Raw genomic sequence first — 22220 nt, 5'->3', positions numbered from 1 at the left:
GATATTGTAATAATCCTCGCAATCTGCGGGTTATCTTCGATTTCCCATACAATAAAAAGGTTTGTCACTTGATATATTGGGGCCTGGGATTAATATGGCTTTGATTTAGTGCAGGGCATCTTCATGTCAAGGACGCTCCAGATTCATAATTCTTTAGACGTCAATGTGATACATACAGGCTTTGTCCCACTTTAACAGACTCCAATGTGATCATCATCACACATTGCATTAAATTATGGTGAAATGTTTGGAAACTACTGATTTAGTGTCTGTCAACTTGTGGTGGGAGGGACAGGGCTTCTTAAACATTTTGTAGGATCGCAAGTTTAGATTATTTATTAAGCAGTGGTTCTAAAACCTTTTCGACATCAAGGACCCCTAAACTGACACAAATTAGACCACTGACCTCCATTTGATAAGATTTTATCCCAGGGGCCCCCATCTGATATGATTTTAGCTTTTTAGCTCTCCTGGCCCTGTCTTGCAGGAGCCTGGTGTTGGGGTTGTTAGGCTGATTGGGTGCACCTAGCCTATGTCCAAATTGCCTGGTAGTGCATGTTGTTGATTTAGTATTGAACTGTGGAACTGTCTATGGAGAGATAAGAATGACCCAACCTAATACACATTCTCTAATCTCTAACTATTCTACATCCTCTAATTGCAATAATTTCTAGTGAGATTAAACTCTTCCGATCTCGCTGTATGGGGACCCTCTAAAGCGCCCCCCCCCCCCCCCCCAAGGGCCCCCTGGTCGTCGTCCCCCTCCAACACCCTTTCCCCCGAACCTTGGGCACCCCCCCCCCCCCCCCCCCCACGCACGCACGCACACACGCACGCACACACACACACACACACACACACACACACACACACACACACACACACACACACACACACACACACACACACACACACACACACACACACACACACACACACACACACACACACACACACACACACACACAGGAGTTGGAGCACCAACTGGTAGGTTATGTGGTAGAAACAACTCCCAAAACAAAACGGACTGTTCTACCACTTCTATCAAAACAGACTGTTGTACCACTTCTGTCCATTGAGGGGCGCTGTTGTCAACGGGATAATCGGCGTAAGGAGGCCAGCGGGCAGGCAACTGAACGAGGCTGGAAAGAAGTTGGGCAACTTGTTAAACCACCACGGAGACTGTGTAGTACCGGCAGTAGAGACATCATAAACGTCACATGCGAATTCCCGGAAAGTGAGAGGAGAGCTCAATTATTTTTATTACAGTAAGTTTTCTTTCGCCTGCCCTGTTGTTAAACTGCACTGCTATAGGATACGAACTTGACACCACACGTCGTGACGTCGGTATGTATGTGTTGTCATTTAAGTTGAGATTCAAAGTTAGGTAGGCTGATTACGTGTTGGTGTAGACTAGTGGCTGCTATCTGTTACTGTCACTTGCAGAAATAATATGCACAGGCTACTGAATGATTTTGCCCTGTTCCTGCGCTATTTACTTTACTGTAGCTGATGCAGTTCATTTTCATGAGCTCTCTGTCAAAGCGTCATTGCGTTACTTTGTTTCCCACGGTGTCTTCGATCCTGCTCTCTTGTTTTGATCTTAGAAATTAAAATTAGCCTATGTGCCGCCTACTTTCTCAACGGTCTTATGTGCATAGAAACAGCAGCCATGAGCCATGTATGAAAATGGCCCTAAAGAGCTATAGCCTGCCTACAGACGCATAATCAATACCTAGGATAACCACTGAATGAGCTCAATGCATGACTAATATATCCAAGATTATAATATCAATATCTAGATGCCTCTGTGTTGAAATAGTGCAGCGCAGCGCTGACTGTGAACCAACGTGTTTCCTCCACTTGAGACATGTACAAAACTGACCGCAGCAGTTCAGGTTGTTGTAGCCTATGGACAAATTCACCACTCCCATCTAGGAAGTAGCAGCGCAACAGTAGCCTAGTATTTTGTGTTCTGCAGCCTATTGTGATCTGTTGTTGTTGTTGTTGTTGTTGTTGTTGTTGTTGTTGTTGTTGTTGTTGTTGTTGTTGTTGTTGTTGTTGTTGTTGTTGTTGTTACTTGATTTACAATCTTTAACTGGAGTATGACATAATGGTCAGTCAAGGCCAGATTAGTACCCCCCCCCCCCCCCACACACACACACACACACAAAAAGTAAAAAAAATATATATATAATTTATTTTTGGTCCATGTTATATGGTCTCTCCTGATTCTATAACTGAATTGCTTAGTTTGACCCAGTAAAACTGTTTTTATAAGCATTTTACAAAATCGATGGAGAAATGAATGGCTCATGCACCAGTCACCACCCGCAGCCATCCAATGACAATCAATCATGAGACTTTTAATCTTCTTGGAAACTATTTTTTATTTCATTCTGATTCTTAGATTTGTGTCATAGTTTTGTGGAGAACCCCCCACCTTCCCCCCCCAAAAAAGGGGAAAAAAAGAGGGCCCCATATGGTACTGTACCTTGCATAGGTTATCAGACCATTATTATTCCAATGCGTTTGCGGAGGACTGTCAGGAAGGAGTGATCCCATATCCCAGTAACCCAGGCTTGTTGAGTGGCCACACAATAATGGGTCTGTGGGCTGGTACTGAGTAGATTGGTGTGAGTATAGAATAGCCTACTAGTAAATCAGCAGAAAGCAATGGCTCCCCTCTGTGACAATGGAGTAATTTCCCGCTGGGATGGATACAGTCTGTGGATGGATAGCAATCCCAATCAGACCCAGGTAACAGCCCTTTAAAAGCCATAATTGCCCAGCTGTAAATGGGAAACCTAGGAATAGTAACAGAGGTACAATTTCCTGTAATGATGAATTATTTCTTTACAATATGCTTTTATGCTGTTATGCACAATCAAAGGAAAATGCTAATACTATAGTGTGGGTGCCAGTTTGGAAGCATCGATTTCCTAACCTTGCATTTACATGGGCAGGAGGCCCAACTCCTTTCGGCTCAATAGACCCTTTTCACAACAACCGTTTTGAGGTGGTAAAGCAGGAAGTAAAGCAGGTGTAACCAATATCATGAATGATGGTGCCATTCCATATAGATTTTCCAGTGCCATGGCCCTCATTATTGGTTACACTTGCTTTACTTCCTGCCTTACCACCTCAAAACGGTTGCTGTGAAAAGGGCCATTAGAGACTAATGAGGGCCTTCGTCATTTCAAACAGTTGTACATTCAGACACAGTTTATCATCGCGATTATATTTTTACAGCTGACAGTCGTGCTCATCTCCCCCTGTGGCCTTACTTGTACTCAACAGACTGTGCTAGAATAGTCTGTGACTTTGGCTGCGTGGTCACAGCATACCGGGCATGCCATAGTCCTTATACAAGCAGACTCTGCATCCTGAGCTCATTGCTTCCTGGTACTGATGAAGAAGACTATGCAGAGGAGTTCTGCGGGGTCGAGAATGGGAAGTCACACGGCTAAAACCAGGGATTTCACACCGCCACTGCATGCAGACATAGCCAATGGCAAGCGAGCCTCTGTAGGGTCGAGTTAGAGCCCCATCCAGCCTCCATCCAGTCACACTCTCAAATGGTGCGTTGTGGAGTGACACTGTTCATTCAGTGCATAGTGCCACAGGGGCAAGTTAGTTTTTTTGTAATACATTAAGGATTTCCAGGAACCTCCCTTGAACCAGCAGACTGACTTTGACCACTGTTCCCAGGGTTTTTCTTTGGTGAATCTTCCTTCCTTTTCGCGGTGGTCCTCCAGAAGTTGAGCTGGTGTCATTATGAGATGTCGTCTCTCAGCGCCTCCTTCGTGCAAATCAAGTTCGATGACATCCTCTTCTACGAGAACTGCGGCGGTGGCAGCTTCGGAAGTGTGTACCGAGCCAGGTGGATCTCCCAGGACAAAGAGGTGGCGGTGAAAAAACTGCTCAAGATTGAAAATGAGGTAGGAGTCATAATTGCCCAGGCTTTTCATATACTTTTTAATTGTCAGTATAGTAATCATTTTAATTGCTCCCCCATTTAGTGGGTTGTGGTGACTTCTGTCCCCAGCAGTCATAGTCATTATACTCCCCCACTCTTAGTGCCTAGAATTGTGCATGTTATGCTTTAAAAGAAAGATTATTGCCAATTGAGAGAATGTATTTGGCCCAATTAAAGCATAGCCGGTTCTTGAAATTACTTTCAAATGACAGCCTCATTGTCTTAAACACAAAAAGAATCATATTTGACATCTTTTCAGGGAAATTCTATTACATTTGTTGGCCATAATTTCCTTTATGAAATTCCAAAAGATAACAGATATCCATTCAACTTCCCTCAAGTGTTGGAGAGATGGTCCTCCAGTGAACAAAAATCTATGTAGTCCTTTCACACGCAATCAATTGTCCTTTTAATTATAGTGTTTGGTTGCAATTAAATGAAGTGGTTTTGTTAGGTTTCTCTTCTTTCTAGGAATGATTGGACAATACATTTCTTGGGCCTATGTATATGTATTGTGCATTATTATTAACATATATTTCAATAACTATATTATACAGTACTAATACAATACTTTTCACTTGGCTTTTCTTTACATGCTCAAAGTTATTTATTAAGGAACACATTTGCTGACCTCCATTATAACAAAAGTTGCGTCCCAGTAACGCTGTCTCCTTGTGTGTTCATTCAATCTACAGGCAGAGATTCTGAGCATCCTCAGCCATCGCAACATCATTCAGTTTTACGGGGCCGTCGTTGAGGCCCCCAACTATGGCATTGTCACCGGTAAGTGTATTATCCACACAGCCTTAATACTACAGCCACATTCATCTCTCAGTAATAAACAGTCATAAACAGTTACACTGTTATGGAAAGTTTGCAGTGTTTTTGTAGCACAGTGTGTTCAGCGCTGACTGAATGCTGCTGAGGGTTCTATTGAAGCATTGGTGAATGCCAGAGGGTTCAGGAAGTGCACACATTGATAGTGGTGCCCCTATTTTTTGTCTAGGTGAGAAGAATGCAGCAACCTGTCAAGCCCATGTAACTTTGCCTGTTGGTGCCTCTGCACTAAAAAAAACTGTAAAACCTGTGGATAAACATTTCATTTCCTGTCAAAAGCCTTCAGTTAGTTTGTCAATGGAAAGCTTTTTTATATGAAGGAACAGCAGGAAATGTTTTAACAACATGGCTCCTATATACAGTATATGAAAGGAAAGGAGGGCTTCGGCGTTCCTTATAGTGAAAAAATGCTTACAGAAGGTGCTCTTTGGATGTTGGGGAAAGCATAGAGTTCATCAAAGGAGATTCCAAGGCACTCTTCTTCATTAAAAAGCTTTAATATAAGGCTAGTTCTTCATGGAACAGAATTTAAAACAGCCATATGGCCTTCTTCAGGGCTAGTTGCCAACAGGAACAAGTCAATATAGGAGGCCTTAAAGTGGCTCCTATATATGACTGAAAGTGACCAGTAGGAAGTGGTGAAATAGCAGATATCGCAAGTACAAACAGAAACACAGGAGAGAAAGTCAACTGAAGCTACAAAATAGCCTACTGAGAGCTGAACACACATAAAACGTCTTTCTCTGGTCTCCAGCACAGACACGAGAAACAGACTCGCCCATGTAGGCAGGAAACCTAGTGACTTCTCAGCACTCCCACATGTTGCATCTTGTCCTTCCACAAAGATCACCAGAACCCTCGTTCTCTCTCTTTAGGAAACATTTGAACTAGGGCTGGGCAATATAACAACATTATATCATTATTGTGATATGAGACTAGATATCGTCTTAGATTTTGGATATCGTAATATCACGATATGGCATAAGTGATTGTTTTCCTGGTTCTAAAATGGCTGCATTACAGTAAAGTGAATACTTTTCTGAACTTACCAGACAGTTCTAACTGTTTTTTTTATTTGCATTTACCCCGATTTACCCACTTTGTCATTGTATCCACAAAGATATTTTGTGAAAGTACCAATAGTCATCCCTACAATATTGTCACAATATCAATATCGAGGTAGTTGGTCAAAAATATTGTGATATTTGATTTTGTCCAAATCGCCCAGCCCTAATTTGAAATAACGAAACTGGTAGCAGACCCCACTCCCATCCTGAACAACCCAACACCACCTCCTCTCATTGGCTTGACAATGTAGTGTCCTGCAGTGCAGGTTATTTTTGTTCTCCACTCAGTAGAACTGATCCTCTCACCCCCGTCCTCAGCCTGCAGCAACACAGTATCTTGCTTTTCCTCTCTGTGTATTTACTGACTGCAGTTTTCCCCCAATCCCATACTGTGTTTGTGCATTATCTAATCAACCAGTGATTCCCAACCAGGGGTACGTGTACCCCAATTTACTTGAGCAGCTTGCAGTGGGCACTTGGAAAGATTTGGGATTAGAATTTATTTCCAAAATGATGAAAAAGAAAATAATTTCAAAAGTCATTTCATAAGCCCATTGTTAAAATGGCACGTACACGCCGCAACTAGTTCCCCCTGACAGGTGTCAACTGTTACATGACTGATAAATGGCTCAAAAATGTCCAGTTGCTGTCGCATCAGATTCAGGTTTAGCAGAGCCTGGCTACAAAAGGAAAAAGGAGGCCATGCCCACACACCCATCAGTTCAGTGAAAAATATCTTTTGTCTGCATTTCTTTGTATGTCTCCATATTACACAAAAAGTTATAGAACACATTTAGGAGCATCATCAACAGGCATGAGTGAGGGGTACTATTGGCCTGGCAAAACAGCTCAATGGGTACATAAGACAAAAAAGGTTGGGAACCACTGTATAGACTATCATGTGTTTTTATCCTATGATGAAGGGTGCTGTGTGATGTTTCTATATTGTGCTGCTCTTCAGAATCAGAGTATTTAGTGGCCAAGTATGCACACATACATGTACAAGGAAGTTCACTCTCACGAGTCTCAACACCACGGAATCCAAAGTGACTCTCCATAGTGTCTCACATCCTGCCGTAAAACATGGCTTATCTATTTATATACTGCATCATGTGGGTGGGCTATTATTGGGAGGGTGAAAGGTGAATCATAATGCTGCTGTAAGATTGTGGACTCGGAAATGACCCAATAAGTTTGTTGAAATCTCTGCCAAAATGGGAACGTGATCTCTATTTTAAGTAGCTGCCTTGCTTTATTTACCTTCACAGGAACAACTACATTTCAATCAGGAGAGGCCAGTTGGTAGGATTAGACAAACTTTATTTAGCAATCGGCATGCATGGCAAATGCTTTGGCGCTTGACTCCATTGGCCAGTGGCGCTGCTCTTGAGGCAGAGGAGGGCACCTGCATAGGCTAGGAGATCCCCCCCCCGTGGGGGATCAGGAGTCAAGACTCGTTGGTGGCGGACTGGGGAGGTGGGTGGGGCAAAACAACGCTTCGGAGGCCGGCTTCAAGGGAGATGGGCTGCCGTGAGCTGCTGCTGCTATGATCGGCCAGAGAGAGAGAGGTGGCGTAGAACCCTTGCTATATATATGAGGATTAACTGACGTCATGTTTGACGTCATACCAGACGTCATGCTAGAACTTTTGACTGACCACGTTATGCTAGAACTTGACTGTCGTCAGGGGATGATCGGATTATGCGTGAGTGGCCTTCTGCTTGAACTATGGTCTGGAGACCTCACTTCAATCAGGAGAGGCCAGTTGGTAGGATTAGACAAACTTTATTTAGCAATCGGCATGCATGGCAAATGCTTTGGCGCTTGACTCCATTGGCCAGTGGCGCTGCTCTTGAGGCAGAGGAGGGCACCTGCATAGGCTAGGAGATCCCCCAAAAGGAAGATCTGATTACCGGAGGTTAATTGAGATCTGCAGGCGCCAGTAGTTGATTGCACTTTTCCGGCCTTCGACCTTTTTAGCGACTTACAGCTATTTGCGGCTGGCGCTCCCAACTCGGTCGGGCACCTCGCGATAGCGCTTCCCAGCTTGGCCTACCTGGCCGCCTTGGCGCTTCGCGATTGTACTTTTCCGGCCTTCGACCTTTTTTGCGACTTACAGCTATTTGCAGCTGGCGCTCCCAACTCGGTCGGGCCTTGGTACGTGCTTTTCCTGCCTTCGACCTTTTTTAGCGACTTACAGCTATTTACGGCTGGCGCTCCCAACTCGGTCGGGCACCTCGCGATAGCGCTTCCCAGCCTGGCCTACCTGGCCGCCTTGGCGCTTCGCGATTGTACTTTTCCGGCCTTCGACCTTTTTAGCGACTTACAGCTATTTGCGGCTGGCGCTCCCAACTCGGTCGGGCCTTCGATCTTGGTACATTAAAGTTTAGCTTGGCGCTTCCCGGCTTGGCCTACTTGGCTGCCTTGGCGCAACTACCCTGACTTTCTCCGACTCTATCCCCCCAAAAATGAGCCGGGGAATTTACTGCGCCTTACTGGGCGCCATGCTTACGGGGAGCCGCCACCAACGAGACATTTTAAAGTTCGGGACACTGTTTGTTGCCATGCTCGCCGATTAAGGGAGGAGGGTTCTTTGGGCCGCCAGTATGGCCGCCTGCTCCGGGCGGATGTAGCTGGAGAATGCCGATGAGGGCCAGCGGCCCATTTGCTGGAGGGGGGCGGAGGGCACTCCTTGCTCGGCGGCCGAGGTGGCCGCTCCGAGTGCTTATTCCCCTCGTGAATGGACCACCTTACGTCGCTGGATTTGGAAGGGAAAGCAAACTGCACTACACTTCAGCTGTCGCCGCCAGAATGAACCGTTCGCCCCATGGACCTCTCGGTCTGCCCGGAGTGCCCGAGATGCTACGGCAACTCCAGCTTCAGCGCTTCTCCAAGCCGGTTCCCGACCAGGAAGTACGTGGCGTCTCGCGGCGGCCCCGCGGCCTGCATTTCCCCGGCGGCTCCCGGCTCTCGGGGCAGCCGCCTCCACTGGTCTTCGCCCGCGGCCTCTCGCACGTCCGCGCCGAGCGGCCTCTCCCTCCGGCACGCTCGCACGCGTTTTTGGGCGTCCACGGCGCGGCGCTTCGTCCTCTGTTACGGCCCGGCCACATCTACGCGTCGTTTGACGCGGGGCTGACGCTGCTGCCCATCCACTTTGTATTGGAACATGCTGCACGCGCCGTCTGGTCTCCCAGCATGCTTTGCGAGGCGTCGAGCAGCATGTTCCAATACAAAGTGGATGGGCAGCAGCGTCAGCCCCGCGTCAAACGACGCGTAGATGTGGCTGGGCCGTTATACACGGGCCGTCGCAGTGGCGCGCCCCGTGCCACGGGAACGCGCGCTGGGCCTTCTTGTCGGGGCCATGCTGGCAGCCCGTGGTCCGGTCGCTTCGCCAACGTCCTCGTCAGACACCTCGGAAGGCAAGTACGCTCCGTGGCCGGTCCGGGACAGGGGACCGATGTCTAAGCTGCCGTCACGGTCCGTGGGCTGCTCCGGCTCGGAACTCGACATGCCAGGAATGGGAATATCCACGGGTAGAGAAGGCCCGTGGGTGCTGATTCGGTCTGCGGATCTGGTGCGAAACAACGCTTCGGAGGCCGGCTTCAAGGGAGATGGGCTGCCGTGAGCTGCTGCTGCTATGATCGGCCAGAGAGAGAGAGGTGACGTAGAACCCTTGCTATATATATGAGGATTAACTGACGTCATGTTTGACGTCATAGCAGACGTCATGCTAGAACTTTTGACTGACCACGTTATGCTAGAACTTGACTGTCGTCAGGGGATGATCGGATTATGCGTGAGTGGCCTTCTGCTTGAACTATGGTCTGGAGACCTCACTTGTCATGATGTTTTAGTTACGTAAGCCATGCCAGTATCTTTCTCAAAGTTCTCAGATATCACTCCAGCAGAATAGAATAGAATATAATTATTCAAAGCCTTTGATACAGTGAACCATGACGTATTACTTGCTAAATTAGCCAAATATGGTTTTCATGAATGTGCATACAAATGGTTATTAAATTATATTCATAACAGAGAGCAATATGTCTGTGTCAATAACTGGTCTTCAGGAAGATCTAGAATAACGTGTGGGGTTCCCCAAGGATCAACACTTGTGCCTTTGTTATTTTTAATTTACATTAATGACCTTGATACTACATCTTCTAATGTACTGCCTCTACTTTTCGCTGATGATACAAATGTAATTATTTCGCACACTAACTTTGATTCTTTAATATCAGAAGCAAATAAGGGCATGGAATAAATTGCTAAATGGTTTCAGCTAAATAAACTCTCCCTAAATATAAAAAAAATCCAATGTTATGGTATTCACTATAAGGAAATACAGTAGTAATAGTGCCAAAATCATAGTCAATGGGAATGAACTAAGTGTGGTAGCCTAAAAAAATTGCAATTGTGCGGCTGTGAAAGACAAAGGGGTTGGTTGTCAAGGAGCTGGTGTCTCTGTTTATCAAAGCACAATCTAATTAATAAAGGAAAATCTTTTATGACCATTCTGACCATGCCATGTCCACATTCATCAGCTGAGTTATACAGTACATTTCCTCTGTCTGCTGATATATCAGGGCCCTGCAGTTCAATCTTTCTAACAAACAATATCTACAACAACCTATTTGTCTAGGTTGACTAACATGGCTTTGACAGTAATTGCTCGTGCTCAGCAGGGAAAAAAGAAAGAAGGTCCGCACACTGAGCTCCCATTTACTGTACCTTTTAATTAGCCATCAACCAAGACAGTGATGTTTCCAGCTAATGCTCCTTCTCAGACAAGCTCTTGCTCAGCAGGCTCATAAACCAAAGGAATGGAGAGGTTGGTCAGACAACTTACATTTATGGACAGTGGCACCATTACCCGTTACATACCATGCCTATTTGTTGTTTGGCTCTAGTTGGTTATGTAAGTAGTGTTTCATGGCCTTAGAATTATTTACTGTGAGGAGGTGGATGAGTCTGAAATGAAAGTAAAGTTGAGCACAGAAGCACGCAAATTAAATCTATGGAATGTTGATCATCGTGATCATCAGTACAAAGTACAGAGGCAGACCGGTTACTGCCTCACAGGTATTTGAGCTATTTGATTGAACAATAAAGTTGAATTAAGGTGAACCTCTTTTTTATATTTGCTCTAATGGTAGGCTATAGGCTTTTGTTATTGTTGTTTACACTTACAAACATGCATACTGTAAGTCTATAAGTCTGCAGTTAGACGGTCAACTTTTGTTACTACACAAAAGAAGCCATAATATGAACGATCTTGGTGTTTTTATAACAGTGTTTTTTTTTTTTTTAGACTGTAACCATGTCCTATCCTGGTGCCTGTGTGTGTTTACATTAGTCTGTATTGACACGATTGGATTATGTTGCACAAACACCAGTTCCCTTCTGGTCCAGCTGATATCAGACAGTGCTCCTTTTACCCTTTCATCCTTATCTAGGCACTTTTTTACAGGTACAAGATAGCTGTGTGTCTCTGTCTTGGTCTACAGATAGCAAAAATATTGATTTAATTGCTCTGAATAGTGTTAATTCACAGAAGGGTAAGCTATATCTCTGTCTTGAGACTTTATTTAGAGATTTGCTAGAGGCTACATGGATGTCCAGATCCACAGAAAGTGTACAAGACTGTATAAAGTCTATAAAACTTTTGAAAACATCGAACGTTTTGAGGGGGGGAAATGGCTAGAGAAAGAGTTGTCTGAAGCATCAGGGTTTGAGTGACGTTGATGGCTGTAACATGGCCATCCTGTGGCGTCCTGGGAGAACGCATGGCTCGGGCAGGGGGTTAATTTGTGTGAGTGTTTCCTCTGAGCGCTGTGATAAATGAGCTCATCCTCGGTGACAGGTCAGTGACAGGACAAGACGCTGTCAGCTTGTCTCCACCAGGCTTCAGACAGAAATTCAGTTTTCATTTGTTTTCACATAACGCTCTCACATACTGTGCTCATACTGTATGTATAATGTGGCACCTCAGGAGTACAGTTTGCCACTACAGTGCATTTTACCCACATGATTTGCCATTCGTATAGTCTTTTATATCAGGATTTGTTTGATTGAACTACAATTTGGTGTCAGATTCTTAGCACTAAAACACTCATGTAATTACAGTATGTTGAACTGTTTTTGTTGTTGTTATTTTCTTTTCATAGAGTATGCAAGTGGGGGATCCTTGTATGATTACCTGTCCAGTGTTGAAAGTGAGGAAATGGACATGGGTCAGATCATGACGTGGGCCATGGAGATTGCTAAAGGTAAAGTTTATTTATTTACCTACTTGTTTATATTAGTGAGCAGCAGATATCAAGTGTACCAGTGTTTTGAAATACAATTACGGTACTCTTTTTGCTGTAGCAAGTATTACAGTATTGCTGTTTGGGTTTAGTGTAGTGTAGAGGTAAAATCACTCTTCTACAGTAAGTTCTACCACACAGTAGTAGTACTTCCGGCTTGGTCAGGCCGCATTCCTACAGACACAATTGGCCCTGTCTGTGGGTGGGAAGCCGGTGGGGTATGAGTCCTGGTCGCTGTACTAGTGCCTCCTCTGGTCAGTCGGGGGTGCCTGTACGGCGTGGAGGGGATTGGGAAGTGCGGGAATAGCATGATCCTCCTACGTCCTGACCGTGAAACGCCTCGATGTCAGGTGAAAAGAAGCGACTGACGACTGCACATGTATTGGAGGAAGCATGTGCTAGTCTACAACAGCAGGGGGAAATTGGCCAAGTACAATTGGGGAGAAAAAAACAGAAAAAAAAAAAATCGTATTATTATTTATTTATTTTTCGCTTATTAGCAAGTTTGTCATAGAATGCATTTCTACTGAAGGCAGCTCAAGGTCTCTCTCAGCTCATTGTTATTCTAGACATATTTCAGAAAGGATGGGGTCCCACTTGTGAACATGAGCATGTGGTTCAAAGATGCATTACTTCTCCATGTGAGGGTCAGAGTCCATACAGTAATTTACATAATTATGTAATGATTAATCAGAGCCCATACAGTAGTTTACATAGGTAATGTTTAATCAGAGCCCATACAGTAGTTTACATAGGTAATGTTTAATCAGAGTCCATGCAGTAGTTTACATAGGTAATTTTAGAGCCCATACAGTAGTTTACATAGGTAATGATTAATCAGAGCCCATACAGTAGTTTACATAGGTAATGTTTAATCAGAGCCCATACAGTAGTTTACATAGGTAATTTTAGAGCCCATACAGTAGTTTACATAGGTAATTTTAGAGCCCATACAGTAGTTTACATAGGTAATGATTAATCAGAGCCCATACAGTAGTTTACATAGGTAATGATTAATCAGAGCCCATACAGTAGTTTACATAGGTAATGTTTAATCAGAGCCCATACAGTAGTTTACATAGGTAATTTTAGAGCCCATACAGTAGTTTACATAGGTAATGTGTAATCAGAGCCCATACAGTAATTTACATAGGTAATGTTTAATCAGAGCCCATACAGTAGTTTACATAGGTAATTTTAGAGCCCATACAGTAGTTTACATAGGTAATGATTAATCAGAGCCCATACAGTAGTTTACATAGGTAATGATTAATCAGAGCCCATACAGTAGTTTACATAGGTAATGTTTAATCAGAGCACATACAGTAGTTTACATAGGTCATGTTTAATCAGAGCCCATACAGTAGTTTACATAGGTAATGTTTAATCAGAGCCCATACAGTAGTTTACATAGGTCATGTTTAATCAGAGCCCATACAGTAGTTTACATAGGTAATGTTTAATCAGAGCCCATACAGTAGTTTACATGGGTAATTTTAGAGCCCATACAGTAGTTTACATGGGTAATTTTAGAGCCCATACAGTAGTTTACATAGGTAATTTTAGAGCCCATACAGTAGTTTACATAGGTAATTTTAGAGCCCATACAGTAGTTTACATAGGTAATGTTTAATCAGAGCCCATAGAGTAGTTTACATAGGTAATTTTAGAGCCCATACAGTAGTTTACATAGGTCATGTTTAATCAGAGCCCATACAGTAGTTTACATAGGTAATGTTTAATCAGAGCCCATACAGTAGTTTACATAGGTCATGTTTAATCAGAGCCCATACAGTAGTTTACAGTTTAATCAGAGCCCATACAGTAGTTTACAGTTTAATCAGAGCCCATACAGTAGTTTACAGTTTAATCAGAGCCCATACAGTAGTTTACATGGGTAATTTTAGAGCCCATACAGTAGTTTACATAGGTAATTTTAGAGCCCATACAGTAGTTTACATAGGTAATTTTAGAGCCCATACAGTAGTTTACATAGGTAATGTTTAATCAGAGCCCATACAGTAGTTTACATAGGTAATTTTAGAGCCCATACAGTAGTTTACATAGGTAATGATTAATCAGAGCCCATACAGTAGTTTACATAGGTAATGATTAATCAGAGCCCATACAGTAGTTTACATAGGTAATGTTTAATCAGAGCACATACAGTAGTTTACATAGGTAATGTTTAATCAGAGCCCATACAGTAGTTTACATAGGTCATGTTTAATCAGAGCCCATACAGTAGTTTACATAGGTAATGTTTAATCAGAGCCCATACAGTAGTTTACATAGGTCATGTTTAATCAGAGCCCATACAGTAGTTTACATAGGTAATGTTTAATCAGAGCCCATACAGTAGTTTACATGGGTAATTTTAGAGCCCATACAGTAGTTTACATGGGTAATTTTAGAGCCCATACAGTAGTTTACATAGGTAATTTTAGAGCCCATACAGTAGTTTACATAGGTAATGTTTAATCAGAGCCCATAGAGTAGTTTACATAGGTAATTTTAGAGCCCATACAGTAGTTTACATAGGTCATGTTTAATCAGAGCCCATACAGTAGTTTACATAGGTAATGTTTAATCAGAGCCCATACAGTAGTTTACATAGGTCATGTTTAATCAGAGCCCATACAGTAGTTTACAGTTTAATCAGAGCCCATACAGTAGTTTACAGTTTAATCAGAGCCCATACAGTAGTTTACAGTTTAATCAGAGACCATACAGTAGTTTACATGGGTAATTTTAGAGCCCATACAGTAGTTTACATAGGTAATTTTAGAGCCCATACAGTAGTTTACATAGGTAATTTTAGAGCCCATACAGTAGTTTACATAGGTAATGTTTAATCAGAGCCCATACAGTAGTTTACATAGGTAATTTTAGAGCCCATACAGTAGTTTACATAGGTAATGTTTAATCAGAGCCCATAGAGTAGTTTACATAGGTAATTTTAGAGCCCATACAGTAGTTTACATAGGTAATGAGCATCGGGATGCAGGGACAGAGGGACAGAGACATGCAGGAGAGAGGGATGAGAAGCACATAGGATTGTTTACATCCAGGTGGTTTCCCACTGAAGAACCTTTCTTTATTTCCCCATTAGGAATGCACTATTTACATTCAGAGGCCCCCGTGAAGGTTATCCACAGAGACCTGAAGTCCAGGAATGGTAACAGATCACATTTTATTTGGATTTAAAAGAGAAGCTATATATTGTTTGAAGTGAATAGATATTTCTACTGACTTTCAAAACACTCTTTTCCTTTGCAGTTGTTGTAACGGCAGACAAAGTTCTCAAGGTAGGTTGAATGTACTTGACCATAAGAGTGTGCTGTCCACTTTGGTTTTGATGAAAATATATACCTTGATTTGCAGTAATAAGTCATATTCTCTAGTCTAGAGTTTGATTTCAAGCACTCTGTTGCCAGCTCTGATGAAGTAACAAGTTTTGTGGAATTTGAGCATGAAATATATTATTTACCTACCGTATATGGACACAAGAGGGCAGTGGGTAACTTAGCCCACAGAAGGAAATAGCGACAGCTATGTCTCTGGTTGCTTTGGATGTGGCTAAGAGAAAAGACAAGAGAAACAAGATAATAGAAAAGCATGGCAGTCAACAGTTTGTTGACGAACAGCGAGGTGGAAGTGAAATTTGGAATGTTTTTTCCCCCATTTTCTAGGAAGTAAAAGTAATGATATTCATATATAAAAATACATAAAAATCAGTTTTGTGGGATAAATTGTCAAGTCGATGTATGGTGTGATAGTTCGAATTTCAAATCATGCCATTATACAGTATTGTTGTTTGCTTACTTTGTTTCAGATTATGTATTTTATTAGAAAAGCCTACCCAGGGACAGGGATTGCAAATTAGCCTTGGCTAGATATCCTATATGCATCGCATATGTTTCATGTTCCTGTAACTTGTTACAATGTTGTCTTGCATTGTCCCTGACAAATAAACAAATAAATAAATAAATAAATTAAACTTTCTTCTGTGGCTCATATCATGAATCATAGGATGCTATGGGTACCAAAAGAAACTGTATTCATTAGATTAGCCTCAACTGTGTGTTTGTCCCTGCAGATCTGTGACTTCGGGGCATCTAGGTTTCTGTCTCACACCACACACATGTCGTTGGTGGGCACGTTCCCCTGGATGGCTCCCGAGCTCATCCAGAGCCTGCCTGTGTCTGAGACCTGCGACACCTACTCCTACGGCGTGGTGAGTGACCAGGACTGCGGCCACACCTCTTTGAGTCCACCAAAGCAGGAACCTGTTTGTAAAGAGCTTTCTTGAGAGAAAGTATTTGACTTAATAGAAGACATTTCATGGGCGACCAAAAAGTCAGCCTAAAGTCGGGTAAAAACGAATGCAAAGAATCTATTCATTGCATTATCTTTGGAGAAATTGCTCCAATTGCTCACTTTTCACAGCATGACTGAACTGAGAAAATAAACGGTCAATCAGCCGGTCCCACTCGCACTTAAAAGGACAGACTTTCAAACGTGATATTTTCATGTAGCTACGCTTTTCTTCCTTTGCTAAAGTGGACTATAGAAGTGTTTTTGACCTTTACAGAAGTACTGTACAGCCTCTTAAGGAAGTTACTGTTTCTTTACCATTCTTTCATTCTTCCTTCATCTTTTATTCTTGGCTGTCTACAGAGTTGGAATGGTTTATTTGTAATTTGAAATGCATCATCATCATCATCATCATCACTTACACCCATGATTGCTCTTAATTTCAGGTATCCTGCAAAAGTATGTTTTTCAGAATTCAGATTTTACCAATCAAACATGTTTCAGAGTTCAGTTCCACAGTAGAATAGAAACTAGAGATGTAGCGAGCAGGAGAAATGCAGAAATGGGGGCACCTTTAGAAGGTACTCGTAAATCCAGCCCGTCATAATAGGGTGTTTCGAAATGATTGGTTCATCTACATTTTTATGATGTCACTATTTTGAGATGTCGATGAAGGTTTGTTTTGCTGACATTGGTGAATGCCAACTGAGAGAAATTAACCTAAATTTCCTAGGGATACTGCTGTTGGACTTCAGAAATCATGTCAGTCTTTTAATGGATCACTAACTAAATAACAACTTTGTATGTTTCAGTTGTTATGCAAGAGTGACAGCAAAGTATAATTGTATTTTTGTTAATTTGTATGCACATATAAAACATTTATATTTTGCTCAATGAGGTTCCTTATTTATATATTTTTTCTCTAGTAAATAGAAAAAAGGTAAATAGAAAAAAGGGAGCTTCTTGATGCTTATAAAGAATTTAATTAATAAAGAAGTAATGTACAGGTATACTCAATGGTTAATACACAATACATCTTCAAAGGACAAGGGCACAAGAGACGCAACGCGTTTCAACCTCTGGTCTTCGTCAGGCTGTAGGCCTGATACACAAAAATGCAAAAAATACACAAAATAGCATGTTATTAGGTTTTATGTATGTATGTATGTATGTATGTATGTATGTATGTATGTACTGTATGTATGTATGTATGTATGTATGTATGTATGTATGTATGTATGTATGTATGTATGTATGTATGTATTTATTTATTTATTTATTTATTTATTTATTTATGTATTTATTTGTTTGTTTGTTTGTTTATTTATTTATTTATTTATTTATTGTTTGTTTTGCTCTCTAGGTTGATTTGCTTTTGTTCAGGTTCTGGTCCTGAGCAGAGAGTCTGTGGTTTTGTTATGTTTGGTCTGTCTGAGCAGAGCCCTTCTCTTTGTGTTAGGTTCTGTGGGAGATGCTTACACGTGAGATACCCTTCAAAGGCTTGGAAGGCTTACAAGTGGCCTGGCTAGTGGTGGAGAAAAATGAGGTATTGTTCAATCCCCCTTCCTGTTTCACACAAAGAATATCCTCAGTCCTTACCTCATAACTGGGGAATAGTTCCTGTCCATACATAACATTATTATTATTAATAATAATAATAATAATAATAACCATCATAATCATAACAATATTAAAAATAAATAAATAAATAAATAAATAAATAAATAAATAAATAAATAAATAAATAAATAAATAAATAAATAATAATAATAATAATGTGTTTCAGAGATTAACCGTTCCCAGCAGCTGTCCCGCCAGCTTTGCCGAGCTCATGACGAAGTGCTGGGTCACAGAGCCCAAGGTGAGAACACTACAGAGTCTCAAGAGTCTCCTCCTAACTGGCATGAACAATGTGTGTTTTCATCGGATACGAGGCAAACGGTGTCCTGTTTCTCTGTCCCTTTAGGAAAGGCCAATGTTCAAGCAGATCCTCTCGACTCTGGAGTCCATGTCAAACGACAGCCAACTTCCTCAACAGTGCAACTCCTTTCTAAACAACAAGGCTGAATGGAGGTAATGTGATCACCCGTTCTCCAGGCCCAGTCAATGTATTTAGAACTCTCATGCTGGAGCCTAAGGAAATTAGTAACTATTTGAAAGAAAGATGTGGAAATGTAGCTGTGCTCGGGGCCGTGAAATATGAAAAAGGACTTGAGAGCCTGCATAATAGATCTTTAATAATTACACTGATAAAGGCATGAAAAACTCCAAAGGATCATCCATCTGGATATACTTCCTCTCTTTACTCATAAGGCCCCAAAAATAATCAGCATCTTTTTCAAGTAGAAGTGTTTAATTGGCCTGTATAAGCAGCTGGAGGTTTGGTGATGTTCAGCACCGCCTGAGTCTCAGCTGTCTTCCCTCTCTCTGGGGCTCGTCTGTGCTCTGATGCTTCTCCTCAGAAGTCCTGACGGTGGCAACATGTCCAGGGCAGGCAGCCATCTGCAGGTGGAGCAGGTGGGGTGAATCTCAATGCATAGGAAACAGAATGTGACACAGAAAGCCTTTTTTTTTTTTCATGGCTGAACTTTGTTAGTTAGTTGGAGGCGGGTCGTGCCGGACTAGAGTGTAGGTTTGCTTTACTAGGACTCAGACAGATGTTATGCTAACGCCATGGCAGAGGGGCTTGTTATTGCTCTGTGCAGGTAGCAGACATGCTGCCTGTATCACCCAGCAGTGAATATATAGACGGTTTTCACCAGAGCGCAACCCCACAGCACTTCCTTTTTCTCAGCATTCGGCAAACTGCAGAAATATTCACTCGACATCGTTACTTTTGTTTTCGCTGCTCAGATGTATAGACGGTTTTCACGGAATGGTCAGTCCTGCACTTGAATGTTTTTTTTTCTTTTATGTCCATAGCAAACACTGCAACAGGAAGTGAGCGGGGGTTCAATTTAGAATGTTTTTGTTGTCAAGTTAAAACCGTCTATACCCTCTATATAACCTCTATGTACAGGGACGGTGCAAATGCCTGCTGGCACTAGCTCAGAGAGTTCAATAGTTAGAAGCAACTAGTGCATTTGATGATATGATATGATATGATATGATATTTTCATTTAAATTGCGCCCCCCCAGCCAACTTTTACATCGGTCCGGGGCGCAGCCCGGGGAAAAAAAAGAAAATAAATTAATAGACAGGACAAAGGAGACAGGGAACCAGGCAGACGGCGAGACAGAGAACATCAGTACACCTCAGACACACAACACAACAGCAAAGTAACTCAGTGATCATCTAGAGCGAAAAGGGGGGTTTTAAGCAAGGCCTTAAAAGTCTGTAAGGTGTTGGCATACTTGATGTTCAAAGGGAGCTTATTCCACAGTGTCGGCGCCATCACTGCAAAAGCCTGGTAACCCCTTGTCACCAGTTTGGCCCGCGGGACCTTCAGACACAGTTGGTCATTCGATCTGAGGGACCTGGAGCTGACGGATTGGTTATTAAACCTGACTGTTGAAATCCATCCAATGCAGTGGTTTTATTTTCCTCTGATAGTAAATACGGTATTAACTGGCAGGTGAATAGATGTATTAATGTCATATATTATTTGGATGAGAAGTCAATTTAAATGTACTCTAATTAGGGATTCTGATTCTCTACATTGAATGTCAAATGGGCTCTTATTGCACTCTGTATCAGGCCAGTTTGGACTCTGTATCAGGCCAGTTTGGACTCTGTATCAGGCCAGTTTGGAAGACGGCTGAGATAGGAAGAAAACAATGCAGGGTAGGAGGAGATGCCGGGAGAGTTTGTCAGGAAAGAGGATAAATTAGGAGTGAGTGAGAGAGGAAATGGTTTGAGGTGGGAAGCGTAGGGGTGGAGGAGCTGCAGGATGGGGAGGAGTAAGGGCGGACCTTCCTGCCTGGGCTACATGTGTTTATGAATAATTTTGTCAGCCTGAAACTTGCCATGGGTTTCCATGGTACACTGCACAGCCCCATCTGCTGGACAAAGCAAACCTCCCCAGCATTAGGGCAAAAATAAAGTGTTGTTTGCATTCAACCTGTCCAGCACAGCCAAAGCTTGATCCTTTTTCTGACCCCTGTGCATCACTGGGATATTGTACATAATACTGTATTATACTGTATCTAATTTATTTTTCAGGAATCTCTTCTTTCTCTCTGGTTATCTGCTGCTTGTTTGTCTGTCTAAATGCTCGTTAAGTGTACTGCACCAACTTCACCAAGGCAAATTAATAGTATGTGAAAATTTACCTGGCAAAAATAAACCTGATTCTGTTTTCCAGATTTATTTATTTATTTATTTATTGCATATTTCCTATTAAATAATCCTAATCGCTTTGGTCCATTGTGTAGAGCAAATCAGCCTCCAAGAGAGCTACTTATTGCAGTTAGCCCCAGTACTGTGGAGATACGTGGTGCAGCATGGACATGCTCCTGACCGATGCGTTGCCTTGTGTTTTGTAGGTGTGAGATTGAAGCCACACTCGAGAGGCTCAAGAAGCTGGAGAGAGACCTGAGTAGCAAAGAGCAGGAGCTGAAGGAGAGGGAGCACCGCCTGAAGATGTGGGAGCGCAAACTCATCGATCAGTCCAACACCCCGGTGAGCTCCCCGCTGTCCCCTCTTCACCTTGGGCCACCTTCACCCGGAGGGCGAGCGCCGCACACTGTCGAGTGGTCACAGAGCAACACTTCACTTTGCCGCCATTATTCACTAGTGATGGCTTGATTGTAACACGATTTTGCAATGGTTTCGCACACCGCCACCAGGGGAAGGATGAAAGCCCCTCGCTTTTCAGATTGATTGAGTGGAAGAGGGGAAGGCAATGAGAGTTGAATGGAAAGGGAGAGAAAGCATTGAGGACATCAGCGATAAATAGGCTGATGGCTTTAGTAGATGTTGTTGGTAGTGCTGTAGCTGTTCACTGTGTAGTGCATGATTGCCCAGTAAGTAAACAAGTAAGCATGGTCGTCATCCGTCATGATGCAGATAGCGAATGCAGCGTTTCCAGTGCCGTTCTTGTTGGACTGTGAACCTCCACGACTCTCTGACCTGCTGTTTGTGGCTTTGCTTTTGTCTTTGTTTCTCCACAATGTTCTTTGGCACGCACGAGAAAGCTTTCCTTGCATTGCATTCACGTTACATTGCATCACAATTGTGTTTCCGTCAAATTGCATGCAGTCATTATTTGGAAGCTGTGCATTACTGTATGCGATGTATACAGTATACACATGCTCACTCAATATTCTATGCCCTGTTTTTGCAATTGTCAGCAAAAGCTATGAATGATATGAATAGGAAATATGGAAATAATTTTTACTTTTTCTCTCTTTTCCTACTACTGTTACTTCACTGTTCTGTTTTGAAGTGTTTACATTCCCTCCTCTTTTCAAAATCACGTCTTGTGTTTGGTGAAAAAATTAACTTTTTTTTTAGGGCTGGGCAATAATTCAATATGATCATTTATCGTGGTTCAGTGAAATCATATCATGACGATATGAAGATATTTCAATATTGTGACATTTCTGCTGCCTAAATTGAGGATGGCAAGCAAATTTGACTTAAAAACGGATCAACTGAGGTATGGTAGGGTAGGAATATCATTTGAAAATGTCAGTTTTCTTTGACATCAGACCTAACATTACCATTTGATTCAATGAGATGAACATTTGATTGTTTAACATGATTTTCCA

The 22220-nt window shown here is 42.4% G+C and overlaps 1 protein-coding gene across 1 annotated transcript in view; it reads left to right on the top strand.

Annotated features, from left to right (window-relative positions):
• Positions 1-1233: 1233 nt before the first annotated feature.
• LOC310777817 (mitogen-activated protein kinase kinase kinase 20-like) overlaps positions 1234-22220 on the top strand; it is a gene marked incomplete at its 3' end in the record, with an annotated part of 26043 nt that continues 5056 nt past the window's right edge. Inside the window, exons 1-11 of the mRNA XM_083638171.1 lie at positions 1234-1347; positions 3712-3941; positions 4675-4762; positions 12051-12152; positions 15304-15369; positions 15471-15499; positions 16291-16428; positions 17968-18054; positions 18295-18369; positions 18475-18581; positions 20994-21129. Coding sequence (XP_083494297.1) covers positions 3783-3941; positions 4675-4762; positions 12051-12152; positions 15304-15369; positions 15471-15499; positions 16291-16428; positions 17968-18054; positions 18295-18369; positions 18475-18581; positions 20994-21129 — 987 coding nt within the window. The 5' untranslated portion in view covers positions 1234-1347; positions 3712-3782. The remainder of the gene's footprint in view (positions 1348-3711; positions 3942-4674; positions 4763-12050; positions 12153-15303; positions 15370-15470; positions 15500-16290; positions 16429-17967; positions 18055-18294; positions 18370-18474; positions 18582-20993; positions 21130-22220) is intronic.

The sequence above is a fragment of the Poromitra crassiceps genome, assembly GCF_964638095.1.
Source record: "Poromitra crassiceps genome assembly, chromosome: 6".
In the NCBI taxonomy this organism is placed as follows: Eukaryota; Metazoa; Chordata; class Actinopteri; order Beryciformes; family Melamphaidae; genus Poromitra; species Poromitra crassiceps.
The sequence above is the reverse complement of the archived record's forward strand: the minus strand, read 5'-3'. Positions and strand labels throughout refer to the sequence as shown.